The following is a 15,372-nucleotide window of genomic DNA, read 5'->3' as shown; positions in this document are numbered from 1 at the left end:
ATGGTGGGAGAATCCTCAGCTGAGTGGACTTCCCTGGCTAATCTTTGACTCTTAGTCTGGTCTCTCAGGGACAATGGGGCTGTGTTACCGTTTAGGGGGCCCCATTACTGATCCCATTTCTCCTACTCCTTATAGTACAAGACAGGGTACTGCCTGGAAGGATCCCGTCCTTCCCTTCAGAAGTTAAAGCAAGGGCTGTCATCAGTGAAGTCTGAGTTTGAAGTATGGCTGGGCTGCTTAGGACCTTGGGTAGTTTTCTTAACTTGGGAGCTTCTGTTCCCTTCCTTGTAAAGGGAGGAAAATGGCATCTGTCTTCTAACAATGGTGAAATAACCTGTGTGACTTTTGTTTATTGCTAATGATAGTAACAGCAAAATGCTGATTTAAGGAGATCATGCTGGGAGTTTGACTTAGCCAGAGGTGGGATTTGGAGTGAGGCTTAGGAGAATTAGTTTAATTAATTCTTTACAAATAGACTTGTTCTCACACCAGGTGCCCGACACTGGAGGGCCAGCGATAAGTAAGACATGTTTTCTGTCTTCTGGGGTCAGCTCTTGGCAAGATTAAGCTTGTTTCTTGACTGCAGTCTGCACAGACACGATTCATTCACCCATGTTTGGAGTAGTTGTTAGCTGCGAACATGGTCTACTTTGCCTTAGACTCCAGATTCTTCCAAACTGCTCACGTGACATCTCTTCTTGGATGCTCAATCTAGCATGTCTCAGATGGAACTCTCGGATCTTACCTGTAACTCATTCCCACTCTGTCTCAGAAGGACACACTGCCACCACCCATTCAGATGTGCAAACCCTGAGCCCAGGAGTTTCCCGTTTCTTCTTTTGTATCCAATCATGAAGTTTTCCGCTATAAGTAGTGAAATTACCTGGCGCGAGTGAGAAGGAAACACAGAACCCGCTTAGGAGTTTATTAGAGGGCTTGCACAGGCCTGGGAAGTCAGTGTGCAGAGAGAGGGAGGAAGATGCATTGTTCAGCTTTTAAAAGCGGCATAGCGCATGCGCATAGGGGGGTGACGTGGCTGCGTCATACGCAGATGATATGGCTCACACAAGCGCGCAAGGGCTTAGCTGAGTCATACTGGGTCCACGCAGTGGACATCCCTGTGGGCCATTAGGCACTTCTGCCTGAGGGCTTGTTTGCATCTGTATGACCCCTAGAGCCCGGAAGTATCAGCCTTATATGGCTGAAATCATCACACCTAGTTATGTATCAGAACTAATCTTTTTGCTCCATCGTCTGTTGTTATCCTGTTTAGAACCAGCATTTCCTTCCTGGGACAGGGAAGTTGCTTGTTGTAACCTTGAATTCATTATTTTCCTTCAGCACGTGGAGTGATGCTTAAGAAATTTAGAACAGGTCATGTGACATCCAGGTAACCTTGACCTGCTTCCCTCTGACCTGATCACCATCGTTCCCTTCTCCCACTGGCTTGAGCCACTAAGTGGTTCTTCCTTGTCCTCACCTTTTGCTACTCTACTAGAGTTTCTCTTTCTTCTGGATTTCCTACCATTGAATCCTAATTTCCCCCAGTGTGGTCCTTTCGGAGAGGCCTACCCTGACTTCACGTCTCACCTCACACAGGTCAGAGTCTCCCCTGACCACGGTGACCACGTCAGCAGCAGAGGCAGCCGAGCCACCTGCTTTGTTTACTTTGTAGCAACTGTCACCACTTGGAAGAAAATAATTTGGCCACCATGGAGGGTGAGCTTGTTGAGGTCAGAAATACGTCGGCCAGTTCACCCCCACATGTCAGAATGTTGAGCGTAGTAGTGATGAAGGTAGTGGCAGTCATGATGGTCACATTTCTGGTAAAAGGTGGGCGTGGGGACCATGGTGGAGGTGGTCATACCGGTGGTGGTAATGGAGTTGAGCCTCATGTGCTGGTGGTGACGATGGTTGCACTGATGGCTGTGGTCACACTGGTAGTGGGAAGTATACTGGCAATGAAGGCATTGCCAGAGAAGGCAGCAGTTGCGGTGGCTATAGCATGTGGCAGGAAAATTGCTAAGTATAGAAGAAAGAGGACGCACAAAGCCTCTGAATTCAATGGCCTTGCTAAGAGGAAGCAATTCTAACTGGGTCTGTGGTAACTCCATTTCCTTAGTGCCTTAGCAATCCTTGAAGTACCCTTCTCTCTAGGTCAGTGGTTTCTAACCTCACAACTTTTCTGTCTCCACAGTTCCCGTTCCCATATCCTGCCAGAGAGACTCCCTGGCTGACATTATATTCTTGGTGGACGAGTCAGTGGGGACCACACAGAATCTGAGGGACCTGCAGAGCTTCCTGGAGAATGTCACCAACTCTGTGGACGTGAAGGACAAGTGCATGCGGCTTGGGCTGATGAGCTACAGTGACAGGGTCCAGACTATTGCGTCCCTGAAGTCAAGTGCCAATCAGTCTGAATTCCAGCAGCAAATCCAGAAACTCTCCCTTAGGGCTGGGGGGTCGAATGTGGGGGCCGCCATCGAGAAGATGAGGAGAGAAGGATTCTCGGAGTCTGGTGGCAGCAGGAAGGCACAGGGCGTCCCTCAGATTGCTGTGCTGGTCACCCACAGGCCATCGGATGATGCAGTGCGCGAGGCTGCGCTGGACCTTCGCTTGGATGGCGTAACTATGTTTGCTCTGGGCATCGAAGGGGCCAACGGCACGCAGTTGGAAGACATCGCGTCCTATCCTTCCAAGCAGAGCATTTCCACACACAGCTCCTACAGTCACTTGGAATCGTACAGTGGGAACTTCCTGAAGAAGATCCACAATGAAATCTGGACCCAAGTTTCTACCCATGCTGAACAAATAGAACTCGATAAAACTGGTATGTCTAGGAGACTCTTGTTATTGTGGACTAATGGGAATAATTGCCTAGTATTAGGGCTAGAACAGGCATTGACCAAAACTTAGTTGGGGGGCTTGTAAGGGTTGAGAGAATGCTGAGGAGCTGAACTTGGGGGTAACGGTTGCACAGCTATAGATATGCCAAAATCCATTGAACAACGTCCTTACAATGGATTGATTTTATAATGTGCAAACTGTGCCCCAATAATATGGAATAAAAGCATACCCATGATGCATAAAACATTTTTGTAGCATAGATGGACATGAAGAAGAAACAATAAGCTGTAGTCCTACCCTCAGATAACACTCGACTCTGCCTGTTTTCTGGCTTTAATGTGGGTGCCGAGGATCAAAGGCGGACCCTCACTGTGCGCAGCGAGCACTTTCCTGCCTGGGCTCTAAGTTAGTGTAATGAGAGCAGCAGTGACTGATGACTAGTGATGCTAAGTGTGTGAGGGCAGAGGTGCAGGGTGGGCCAGGTCATCACTGTGACGTGCTGTGATGCGTGTCCTCCTCTCTTCACCGCCACCGGCCACCGCCTCCTTCCTCCTGGCCGATCCTTACTTCTTTATTAGATTAAGCTTCAGTTCACGGTGCTCGCGGGTTTGCAGATCAGTCTGTGCTTTACAGATGGTTGTGATCTCAGCCTCAGAGCTTTCAGTAATGACGTCATAGCTTTAGCCTTCTGCATCTGACTTATTTCCGGTATCATTTATTTCTTAGGGAATGTTTGCACAAAGCTACAGCAGTGTCGGGGATCATCAATTGCCCCAAAACTTCCAATGTAGGAAGAATTCTCAAATGGCCAAGTTGCCCTGTGTTTGAAAGATTGGGCTGTTTATTTAACTAGATAATGGGATATGACATTGATAGTGTCAACGTGTGCTACCCGTTTCCCATGAATGACTGCAAAGAGAAGTGATTGCCTGTTGAGAAAGTTAAAATTAGCCGGGTATGGTGGCAAGAACCCCATAATCCCAGCACTTGGGGCCAGAGCAGGGGGATCAGGAGGGTCATCCATAGATAGTCCTGAGCTAGCTTGAGCTACATAAGAAAAAAAGAAGAAGAAAAGAGCACCCCCTTAGATTCAGTGTAACAAAGGAAGGGACATTATAGCAGACTTTCTTGGACCATCAGTCCCCAAATCATGACACAGAGACTTATTACTAATTCTGATTGCTCAGCCTTAACTTAGACTCAGCCCCCTAGCTATTTTAGCTTCCTTTCATTTGTTTTATTCATCTACATTTTGCCTTGGGGCTTTTTACCTTTCTTTCATGCTGTGCTCTCATACTTTCCTGCTTCCTCCATGTCTATATGGCTGCCCCCAGTGGGTATCGGGCCTCCCTTCTCTCTCTGTCTACTAGCCCTGCCTATTTCTTCTCTGCCTAGCTATTGGCCATTTAGTATTTTTATTAGATTAATCAGGTGCCTTAGGCAGGCAAGTGAAAGAGCAACAGTTTACATAGTTAAACAAATACAGCATAAACACATACCACACATCTTTACATATTAAACAAGTATTTTGTTCTGCAAAAGGGCATTGAGAGGTTTTGTTTAAAATAATTGTCAAATTTCTACGATGTGCCAGGCCTATGGAACAGAAGCAAGGCTTAGACTAATCTGTCTGAAAGAAATTTTCTGTGGTAGGAAACAGGTTATGCGCATGAAGAAATCAATTCTGGAAAATGCCACAATGAAAATATGGAGATAGAGCCACGTGTGGTGGTGCACACCTTTAACCCCAGCGCTTGGGAGGCAGAGGCAGCTGGATCTCTGAGTTTGAGGTCAGCCTGGTCTACATAATGAGTTCCAGGACAGCCAGGGCTACACAGAGAAACCCTGTCTTGAAAAAACAAGAGAGAGATAGAGATGGAGGGTAAGAAAGAAAGATCTCTCTCTCTCTCTCTCTCTCTCTCTCTCTCTCTCTCTCTCTCTCTCTGTCTGTCTACCTATCTGTCTATCTATCTATATAGATATCTAGATAGATAAATAGACAGACAGGTGATAGAAGAAAATAGAGCGATGGGATAGAGAATGGCTAACATGTCTCAGCTAGAAGGGAAGTGAAGGCTTATTTTCTGAATTGGCATGTGACTTGGTGTATCTACAGTGAGAAATTTTTCAAGGAAAAAGGATTAGTGCAAAGGTCCCAGGATACATTTAAAGACTAGAAAGTCTGGGTCTTGAGAGATGGCTCAGCCATTAAGATCATCAGAGGACCCAGGTTTGATTCCCAGCACCCACCTGGGAGCTCGAAACACCTGTAACTCCAGTTCCAGAGAATCTGGTTCTGGTCTCCACACACATGTGACGCACAGGCACATGTGCAGACAAAACACCCATGCACACATTAAAAAAAAAGAATCGAAAGCCCAATGTGATTAAAACCAAATGAGTGTAGTGCAGAATTGCTGGGACTAGGGTCAGAAAGTGAGGCAGGAACTAAGGCTGATGTTTAATTTACAATTATAAACGAATGATAAAATCACTGCTCTGATTTGGGCTTTGCTGTAGTAGTTGCTCAGGGAAGGAGTAGTCACAGCTGAGTACGGGGTGCCTGCCTGTACCTGGGAGGCAGTGTCAGGAGGATCATGAGCTCAAGGCCAGGCTGGGTGACATAGAGATTCTGGCTATAAACAAACCAAACCAAAGCACCCAGAACACATGGTTTCTGAACCCATACTTTTCCCCAGGAAGCCATTAAGACATAGACTCTAAAGAGGTGTTTGTCAAAGCTCATCAGATGACTTTGCTTATAGCCTGGAGACCTGGGAAATCTGGTTCTTGCTCTTCCTTTACTGGCTGTGTGGTCTTAGATAAATCACTATGCTTTGCTGTGCTTCAGTGTTTTCCCAAGATGGTGACACATTTCAGAGGTTAAAATGGTTAGAAAGGTCCCGAGAAAGAGTCCAGGCTCCACACAGACACACAGGTCCTGTTCTTTAGACCCTGCACAGACTCATGCTCCACACAAAGCCTTGAACAAAGTTCCCTCAAGATGCTGTTTGATTGGCAGAGAACACACTTACTTCCCACTCTCTATGCCTGTTTCCTTTTTAGGCTGTGTGGATACAAAGGAAGCGGATATCTACTTCCTCATTGATGGCTCGTCCAGCATCCTTAAGAAACAGTTTGAGCAAATCCAGATATTTATGTCCTCTGTGATAGACATGTTTCCCATTGGTCCCGACAAAGTTCGAGTAGGGGTCGTGCAGTATTCACATAAGAACCAAGAGGAATTTCCCGTCTCCCTCTACGTGGATGGCACAGCCTTGAAGAAGGCTGTTTTTAACATCAAGCAACTCAAGGGCCGCACATTCACTGGGAAAGCCTTGGATTTCATACTGCCAATAATAAAGAAGGGGAAATCAGAGCGGGCAGATGAAACCCCCTGTTACCTCATCGTACTGACTGATGGGAAGTCAGAAGACAGTGTTCTAGAACCTGCTAACAGACTCAGGGCTGAACATGTCACCATTCATGCAGTTGGGATTGGTGAGGCGAATAAGACACAACTTCAACAAATTGCCGGGAACGATGAAAGGGTCAACTTTGGGCAGAATTTTGATTCCCTAAAGAACATAAAAAATGAAATTGTACACCGCATCTGCTCTGAAAAAGGTAAGAAAAACAAAATGAAATTCAGAAAGGGATGCATAAAAGTCACATGAGAACGGGAATGTAGCTCAGTGGTATAACGCTAGTCTAAAATGGATAAGCCCCAGCCCTGCAAAGCAAAACAAAACCAAATTCGGGCATTGCAGAAAGTGGCTGAGGTTTTCACTGGAGGGGAAAGAAAAAGATGCAAAATATGTGTGACTTTTCTGAGCTACCAGGGCTTAAATCCAACAAGCAAATGAGTGGTACCGAGGGCAGAATCCCGCATCATGAACTCCATCTTCCTTCCCCCCACGTCGCTAACAGTAATCCAGTTGTTGTATACAGCTGGGGCTATAAGCCTGCTGAAGAGAAGGACCGGTCCCCAGTGTTTCCTTGACGCCAAGGAAAGAGAAGGGCTTTGGGAAGTATAATATGAGTGCACCTTGGATCTTCCTTAGAGGAGAAGGTTCCAGACTGGTGTGAGGTGGCAAGCACATCTTTTGTAGTTCAGGTATCCAGTCACAGACAAGGAAATGAGTCTTAAAAGAGGGCAGAGCGGGATGTTAAGAAGCCTAAGCCTAGAGGCCAGAGAATGGTAACACACCTCAGAGCAGGTACTGAAGGGACGAGGCAGTGTGTCGGGGTGGGGACTAATGCACTCAGACACAAACACTCCAGGCTCAGGGGTACCGAATGTTACTGCTCATTTCTCTCTCACATACTAGTCAGGCTGAGAAAGAAGTTCAGGTCTAGCAGACAGGCAGCTGCTTCTTCCTCTAGGCAGGAGCTGAATATGTGCTTGTTAGCTCCCTCTGTGGATAGGCATCTGAAGGGAGCTTGCAGCACTCAGGTGTTTGGATGGCAGGACCCAGAAGAGGCTGGGCCACTGCTGCTCAACTATGGGCTCGAACTTAACCAAGGGCTCATGTCTGGTTGCAAGGAAGACCGAGACAAGATTCTTCTTCTGGGCAACCATCTTCCTGGATGGAACTTGATTAGCAGTCAAGAATGGGAAACATTAGCATACTAGAAGCAGTCCCTATCACCTGTAGAAATAAAGAGACAGCCCCTGTGAATGTTAAATGTATATAAAATGTCTATTCCTTTATATATGTCATACAAAGAAGTGGCACCAACACTTCACTTTACCTTGCGGCTTTGTTAAGGCCATATTCATATTTTGAATTTTAAAAGATTTTTATCGCCGGGCGGTGGTGGCGCACGCCTTTAATCCCAGCACTTGGGAGGCAGAGGCAGGCGGATCTCTGTGAGTTCGAGACCAGCCTGGTCTACAAGAGCTAGTTCCAGGACAGGCTCCAAAACCACAGAGAAACCCTGTCTCGAAAAACCAAAAAAAAAAAAAAAAAAAAAAAAAGATTTTTATCTACTTTCATCTTATGTGTATGAGTGTTTTATCTGCATGTATATGTGTGTACCATGTGGGTGTAGTGCCTACAGAGGTCAGAAGAGGGCGTCAGAATCACTGGGGCTGAAGTTATGAATGGTTGTGAGCTACTATGTGGGTGCTGGGAATTGAGCCTGGGTCCTCTGTAAGAACAAGTACTCTAAACCACTGAGCCATCTCTCTGCAATCTCAATAACATGTATTTTCAATAGTTTATAGAAGTTGGTTTTATATATACGTGTACTGCATATATGTATATATGTATATGTATGTATATGTATGTATACCCAGTTCCAATGAGGGCCATCTACAGTTTCGATGTGAAAGTAAAGAAATAGTCCCTGGTGAATTGATCCATGTGTGTACTAGCACATGTATTATCACCACTAAAAGCTTTTCTCTACAATTTCTATGTATTAAACGACTTACTTATCAAACCATTTAAAATCATCCCAGAAAATAATGCTGCTTTAAGATTACTTAGAATTATGTTTTTTAAGACTATGTTTAAATCCTGAAATATTAGCCCCATCAATGTTGAGACTTGGTCACTTTGGCTTGGTTAGCTGCATCTTTAATGCTCATCTTGAGGCTTGGTGTTTATATACACTTAAAAGTTATGCCCGGAAGCGTGATGAATGGATGGAGGATGGCTGGATAAATGAAATCGTGTATGAATGATGCAAGAACGGTGAATGAGTGATCGTGTGTATGCAGCACTGAACGTAAGCGTCAGAAGTGTCATTGCCTTTTGTAAATTTCTTGGGTCATCTCAGTGAAATTCTGCAGCCTGCAGGCTCTTGTCAGCGGGCTTCTTCTCCCAACGTTGCAAATAAAAATTCCAAACAAAACAGCAATTCCCTGAGTTGATTTTGAACGTTTTCTCATAAATTCCCTTATGATTACTGTTTCCATGTACCCTGAGAAGCACACCAATTTCTGATCTATTTCTACCACACAGGATGTGAAGACATGAAGTCTGATATCATGTTTTTGGTGGACAGTTCTGGAAGCATAGGGGATGCAAATTTTGAGACAATGAAAACCTTTATGAAAAACCTGGTGGGGAAGATCCAGATTGGTGCCAACAAAACGCAAGTTGGTGTTGTTCAGTTCAGCGATTACAATAAGGAAGAATTTCAGCTGAATACATTCTTCACACACAAAGAAATTTATGCCGCCATAGACAGGATGTCACCTATCAACAGAAACACTTTGACGGGAAGCGCCCTGACCTTTGTAAATGAATACTTTGACCTTTCCAAGGGGGGCCGTCCCCAGGTCAGAAAGTTTCTCATCCTCCTCACAGATGGACAAGCCCAAGATGAAGTAGGGGGTCCTGCGATGGCTCTCAGGAACAAAAGTGTGACCATCTTTTCTGTGGGTGTGTATGGTGCCAATAGGGCCGAGCTGGAGGAAATCAGTGGGGATGGCAGCCTGGTTTTCCATGTTGAGAACTTTGATCATCTGAAGGCGATAGAGAGTAAACTCATCTTCCGCGTGTGTGCTCTGCATGGTAGGTGTCTCTGCCCCCCTTCAAGACTCCAGTGGTTCCCTAAGTTCTTATCTATGATAGTCATATTCAAACTCACACGGCAGTTCAGGAACAATTCTGTAGCTAGTTTGCTATGAATTAGTCTTGCTTCTGGTGAATTCAAATCTATTCTGACAAGGTCTCCAAATATTGCACTACTTCCGGCTTTAATCCTTATGACCTGGATTTTTACATTGTCAGTTTTTAATACTAAATGATTTCTAAAAATCAGTTTAGGGAGAAATTTATGGAGGGAAGGTGAGAGGGAGGGAGGGAGGGAGGGAGGGAGGGAGGGAGGAGAGAGAGAGAGAGAGAGAGAGAGAGAGAGAGAGAGAGAGAGAACTGATTTAGTTGAGTGGGCTGACCCAAAGTGGGAAGAGGGAAGAGTATCTGCCTCTCAAATGATTGGTTAAAGGACTGTTTCGTGGCTATGTGTAGCCATTGTTGAGCAAAAAGTAATTAGAAGCATAAATGAATCTGCCTTTTAACCGTATTAAATGGTTTCCCAAACAACCCTGATCTACCAAAACATTGCTCCTATTTAAATACGTAGTCTATTTTTCAGAATTGATATTTTTTCTTCTTCTTAACTTCTGGTAACGAGGCATTCATCTGCCCATGTGCTATCACTTGTGAAGTTTTGTTCTGAGACTTTCTACCTGATTGTTTGTGGCTCCGACTTCTATCTCATAACTCAGAATTCGTTTCTAAAAGTATTGAGCAATCTTCAGTTGAAGCAATTTTTTTTTTTTTGCAGTGCTGGGAATTGAGCCTCACGGGTGCTAGGTGGGCGCTCTACCACTGAGCTGCACCCCCAGCCCTGATCCTCTCAAGTTCAACCTCTCTTGAGCTAGAACTTGCTATCAATCTGCACAAGGGCTGAAGACGCACACCTTGAAATCTGCCATGCGCTGTTATCCATTTGGACACAGCTAAAACTTCAGTTAGTGTGTTGTGTGTTCTCCTGGCAGCATAGAAACAGTCATTGGTCTCATTCTTTAAAATCATGTATTTAGATATTTTAGAAAGCTAACAAACGAAAGACCTCAATGCAAATGAGCTTTAGGTGCTACCTCAGGACTTTCCAAATAGCAACCTGACTGGCGTCTTTTCTTCCTATACAGTGGTGATGCTTTCTAGACTCAATAGTGTTGAGATATACTAAAGGGTCAGACCTTCAACGTTAGAATCTTCCTTTTGATAAATACTAACATTGACAGAGTCCTGTCTAGAGCAGAGGGTGAAACTTCAGCTGCCTCATGGAGTAACCAACTCATAAATATTTTTCAAGTTATTCCCAGTCACCAAGTCTCAGTGAAACCTTTGGCCCAGGCTTTCTTGGGGATAGCCTGAGCTTATCCATGGTGTCTGGGACTTGAAAACTTGAGAACCTCATAGGCAGAAATAAAGACTGGAGGTAAAACAGACTGGTGGAATATGAAAGAGAAAGGGACTGTGGAAGTCCTAGGTCATGAAGGAAAGGCAAAGAAAGATCACTAGAGTCTAGACTTTCAGATCACCAGAGAACAGTCTATTGGCTTTGAAAATGGAAGAGGACTTGAGACCAGGGAAGATGAAATGAGAGCTTCCACTCTTCTCTACTTGTGTCCCTTCCTTTACTGAGTTTGAATTCTGGAGGCCAGGACGGAGTGCACATAGGTGGGGAGTTCCATGATGCACATGGGAAGGTTTGGGAACTGGGGGCACAGAAGACAGCTGGAGCCAGAGAGAGTGGCAAGTAACCCCCAACCTACACAACGTGCTCCCATACTCTTCTAGACAGCAGTCCATTCTGCAAGCGCTAGCATGTCTCACCGTCTGTTGTCCTTGAACTGGTTTCTGACGTTGCTTTTCTGCTGAAAGTTGGTTAGCAAAGGTGCCATGGGGCCCGAGACACAGCAGAACAGAGTGGTGTGGCGCAAGGACCGCCAGTCCTAAGGCCCCTTGGGAAGGAAGGGTACACATGCTCTCAGAATCCTGCTCTGGCAGCTTGCCCTTGAATGAGCTTTGGTTTCTTTCTCAACAACAACCACCTTGAAGAGCCAAGTGAAAATGCTCAATTGGCTAAGTGCTTGCCACAAAAATATGGAGATCAGAGTTTGATCTCCAGCACCCATTTGAAAAAGCCAGATTTTGCCACGTGCCTGCAACCCCAGTGCGAAAGGGGTGGGGATAGGCAGAGCCAGCCAACCTCACACACTTGGTGGGCTCCAGGCCAGTGAGAGACCTTGTTTCAAAAACCAAGGGAGATGATGTTCTGAGGAATGAAATCTGTGGCTGAATGTTGCCTTCCATATGCACGTACCTGTGCACATATATATGCACACATATGAACACACACACGTGCAAAATGGTAGGATACTAAGTGAGGGACGGGGATGGGGTGGGGGTGTCATGTACCTAGATCACTCATGAGAGAGGTCGACCGCTTTCCCTCTTGTGTGTAGAATGCGTGATGGAGCTTGTGACTGCCTGTTGTTTACTTTTTCAGATTGCAAGAGGATCGAACTCTTAGACATCGTGTTTGTGCTGGACCATTCAGGCAGCATAAATTCACAACAACAAGAAAGCATGATTAACCTCACCATCCACTTGGTGAAGAAGGCAGATGTTGGCAGGGACCGAGTCCAGTTTGGAGCTCTCAGATATTCCAACGATCCCGAGATTCTTTTCTATCTTAACACATACTCAAGCAAATCGGACATCGTCGAGCACCTGAGACGACGCAGGGACACTGGAGGGGGAACCTACACTGCCAAGGCTCTCCAGCACGCCAACATCCTGTTCACAGAAGAGCACGGCAGCCGCCTGAGGCAGAATGTGAGGCAGCTGATGATTGTCATCACGGATGGCGAGTCCCATGACAGAGATAAACTCAACGCCACAGCATGGGGACTAAGGGACAAAGGCATCACCATCTTTGCAGTTGGTGTAGGAGATGCCAACAAAGATGAACTGGAGACCATGGCAGGGAAGAAGGAAAATACTATCCATGTAGACAATTTTGACAAACTGAGAGATATTTACATGCCTCTGCAGGAAACTCTGTGCAATAGTTCACAAGAGAGTAAGCTGCTATCACCATTACTAATATAATAGTTTATTCTTTGAGAATTGCGTTATTATGTGTTTTGGTCATATTCACAACTAACTCCTCCCAGGCCCTCATCCCCCCACATCCACCCCCTGCTTCATGTCTTCACGTTTGGGTTGCCCACATACTTATGGATGTGGGACCAACTACTAGGGCTACATCCTTAAGGCTATCTACTGCTAATAGCCCCCCAGTTAAGGGTGGAGGCTTGTTATTCCCTCTCACCTCCACAACAGAATGATGCCTGATTGATCTTCTGCAGGACTCACACAGTCATGGCTACCGTGAGTTCATGAGTATGGAGGCCCTCTCATGTCTCTAAGACACTGCTTTCTATGGTCCTCTTCAACCTCTGGCTCTTACAATCTTTCCACCCCCATTCCATGATGGCATCTGAGCTTTGCAGTGTGTGATACACACATGTGTACATATTCATGTATGTGTGCTCCCCCCTCCATCCGGCCAGTTGCCATGCAGGTCACTCTCAACTGTCTTACCCATACTGGACTATATCACACCACTATGCACAGTATTTTGGAAGCTTTCGAACTCTATCCAACGGTTATGCATTTCTCCCATCTCATCTATTGCCCCTGTCCTTTTCATTTCTTCCTTAATATTCTGAAAATTTTCACGTCTTGGTGCACGTCGTTCTACACACTGCAAATACTCGGCCCGTCACTTACTTGCCTGCATTTCAAACATCTCACAAGTTTAAATATTTGTTTGCTCCATGTCCTCTTACTCCAGAACCTCTGTTTCTCATGGTGTTAGCACTTAGTGCTTATTTTTGTATTTTCTCATCTTTATCAATCAAAAGACCGAGTTCCCTGGGCTCATTATTGTATTCCTGCCAAATCTAGTATGTCTCTAAGACTGCCTTTGTCTTAGGAGTAAGGATGCTACTTTACTCTTCTCTCCCAGGGTACCTTTTGGAAGTGGATGCTGAGATGGATTTTGGGATGCACAGTGTTTATTAAGGAGCCACACTTGAAAAATAAAAAGGAAGGCAGGGTAGGCAGAAGTCAGACAGTAAGGCGTATCCAATGACACTTTAAAACTAGATGCTCCAGAACAAGCACTCCCCAGGACAGTTGTCCAGCATCCCACCAAGATGGCCAGGATGGGGTGAGAAGGGAGTGCTGACTGCCCGGGGATAGGCATGTCATTGGCAAGGCATCTCTGCAAGGAGGCAGACCCTGAAGGAGCTGGGAGCTGGAGGCTCCATGGACAGAGGAAGCTCTAGCTTCCTTGAAGGCCGGTCTGGGCAGCTCAACTCTGTGTCTGCCCCTCTGCTTTTCAAGGAATTGTGTGACACTGGGCAGCCAGTGCTTACCATTTGTGACTTCCCTTCTGCTGTTCCTACCCGAACCAGGGAGTCTGGCTGGAACTTGGAGAAAGTTACCCCTTGGCTCTACAATATTTCACATTGAACTTCAGGGAGATAGTCCCATGCTCTATTTCTAAACAATACACACTTGTCCCATACACTTCTAATATTGAGGTCATGACATAAAAAACTGCAGTAGAAAAAAAGGAGTATATTTGAGTTTCTACAAGTCCAGATACACTCCTTCCTCCATAGTAACTATGTGCTCTTATGAATTACCAGAATTCCATTTCTACACTTACACAATTAGAGTAATGTGTCATAAGCTGGTTGGGACTGTTCACTGAGTTATTGCGTGCCCAAAGCTTTTGGAAATGATACTGCTCGATACATGTGTAATCTGGCAACATCAGCTAACAACAGGAGTTTCAGTGAAACACAGTGCAATTGCTACCTAGACTGTTCCGGTCTGCAGACATTGAAGAGACTTCCAGGCTTGTAAAATATCTCTTCATGAGAATATTCAATCTAACCAAATTACCCACTTCCTTTCTGAACAGCCTGCAAGATCTTTTCCAATAACTCAGGCAAATATAATTACACTTTGAAAAAATGTCTATTATCCTTCCCTTTCCTGCTGTTTTTTCCTTCTCTTTGAGGTTCAATCAGTGTGCCTCTCTTCTGTTAATTTATCTCTATTTGCTCCTAATGCAAAACAATTTAAGTATTTAGCAAAGCAATTTAAATACCCCAGTAAAAGAACAATTTATAATGATACATGAGGAAAATAATTTATTCTTTATTTTCCTTTCTGTTCCAGCCTGTAACCTTCAGGAAGCTGATGTGATCTTCCTTTGTGATGGCTCTGACATGGTGTCTGATTCGGAGTTTGTTACCATGACAACTTTCTTGTCAGACTTAATTGATAATTTTGACATTCAGTCTCAAAGAATGAAAATCGGGATGGCTCAGTACGGGAGCCGGTATCAGGAAATCATTGAGTTGGAGAGCTCCCTGAACAAAACTCAGTGGAAGTCTCGGATCCAAGCTGTGGCCAAGAGCCAGGGCTTTCCGCGAATCGACTTTGCTCTGAAGCATGTGAGCGACATGTTTCATCCCTCTGTCGGAGGCAGGAGAAATGCTGGTGTTCCTCAGACTTTGGTTGTCATCACGTCTGGTTATCCCCGCTATGATGTGGCAGAAGCAGTAAAAGCCCTGAAAGCCCTTGGCATCTGTGTCCTGGCTCTGGGCATTGGAGATGTTTATAAGGAACAACTTCTGCCCATCACAGGCAATTCAGAAAAAATAATTACTTTCCAAGACTTTAATAAATTGAAGAGTGTGGACGTGAAGAAAAGAATGGTCCGCGAGATCTGCCAGAGCTGCGGGAAATCCAGTGAGTGTCTGGTGTTATTTGATGGGTGGCTTCCTGTGCCTCCATTTCCCGAGGCTGTCTCATGTGCTAGACCCTGTGGAATCCATTTAGGACAGTTTGTAATGAGATGAGACATCAATTGCTGCTTCTCCCTGCAAGCTTGTGATGAGCCAGCTTTCCT

The 15,372-nt window shown here is 45.2% G+C and overlaps 1 protein-coding gene across 1 annotated transcript in view; it reads left to right on the top strand.

Moving 5' to 3' along the window:
• Nucleotides 1–15,372, top strand: part of Col6a5 (collagen type VI alpha 5 chain) — a 121,521-nt gene that overhangs the window by 30,821 nt on the left and 75,328 nt on the right. Inside the window, exons 4-8 of the mRNA XM_057768747.1 lie at nt 2,198–2,830; nt 5,914–6,474; nt 8,820–9,374; nt 11,884–12,459; nt 14,637–15,212. Of these exons, the coding sequence (XP_057624730.1) occupies nt 2,198–2,830; nt 5,914–6,474; nt 8,820–9,374; nt 11,884–12,459; nt 14,637–15,212 (2,901 nt within the window). The remainder of the gene's footprint in view (nt 1–2,197; nt 2,831–5,913; nt 6,475–8,819; nt 9,375–11,883; nt 12,460–14,636; nt 15,213–15,372) is intronic.

Source organism: Chionomys nivalis, chromosome 4 (genome assembly GCF_950005125.1).
Source record: "Chionomys nivalis chromosome 4, mChiNiv1.1, whole genome shotgun sequence".
Taxonomy (NCBI): domain Eukaryota; kingdom Metazoa; phylum Chordata; class Mammalia; order Rodentia; family Cricetidae; genus Chionomys; species Chionomys nivalis.
Note: the sequence above shows the minus strand (reverse complement) of the source record. Positions and strands in the feature narration are given on the sequence as shown.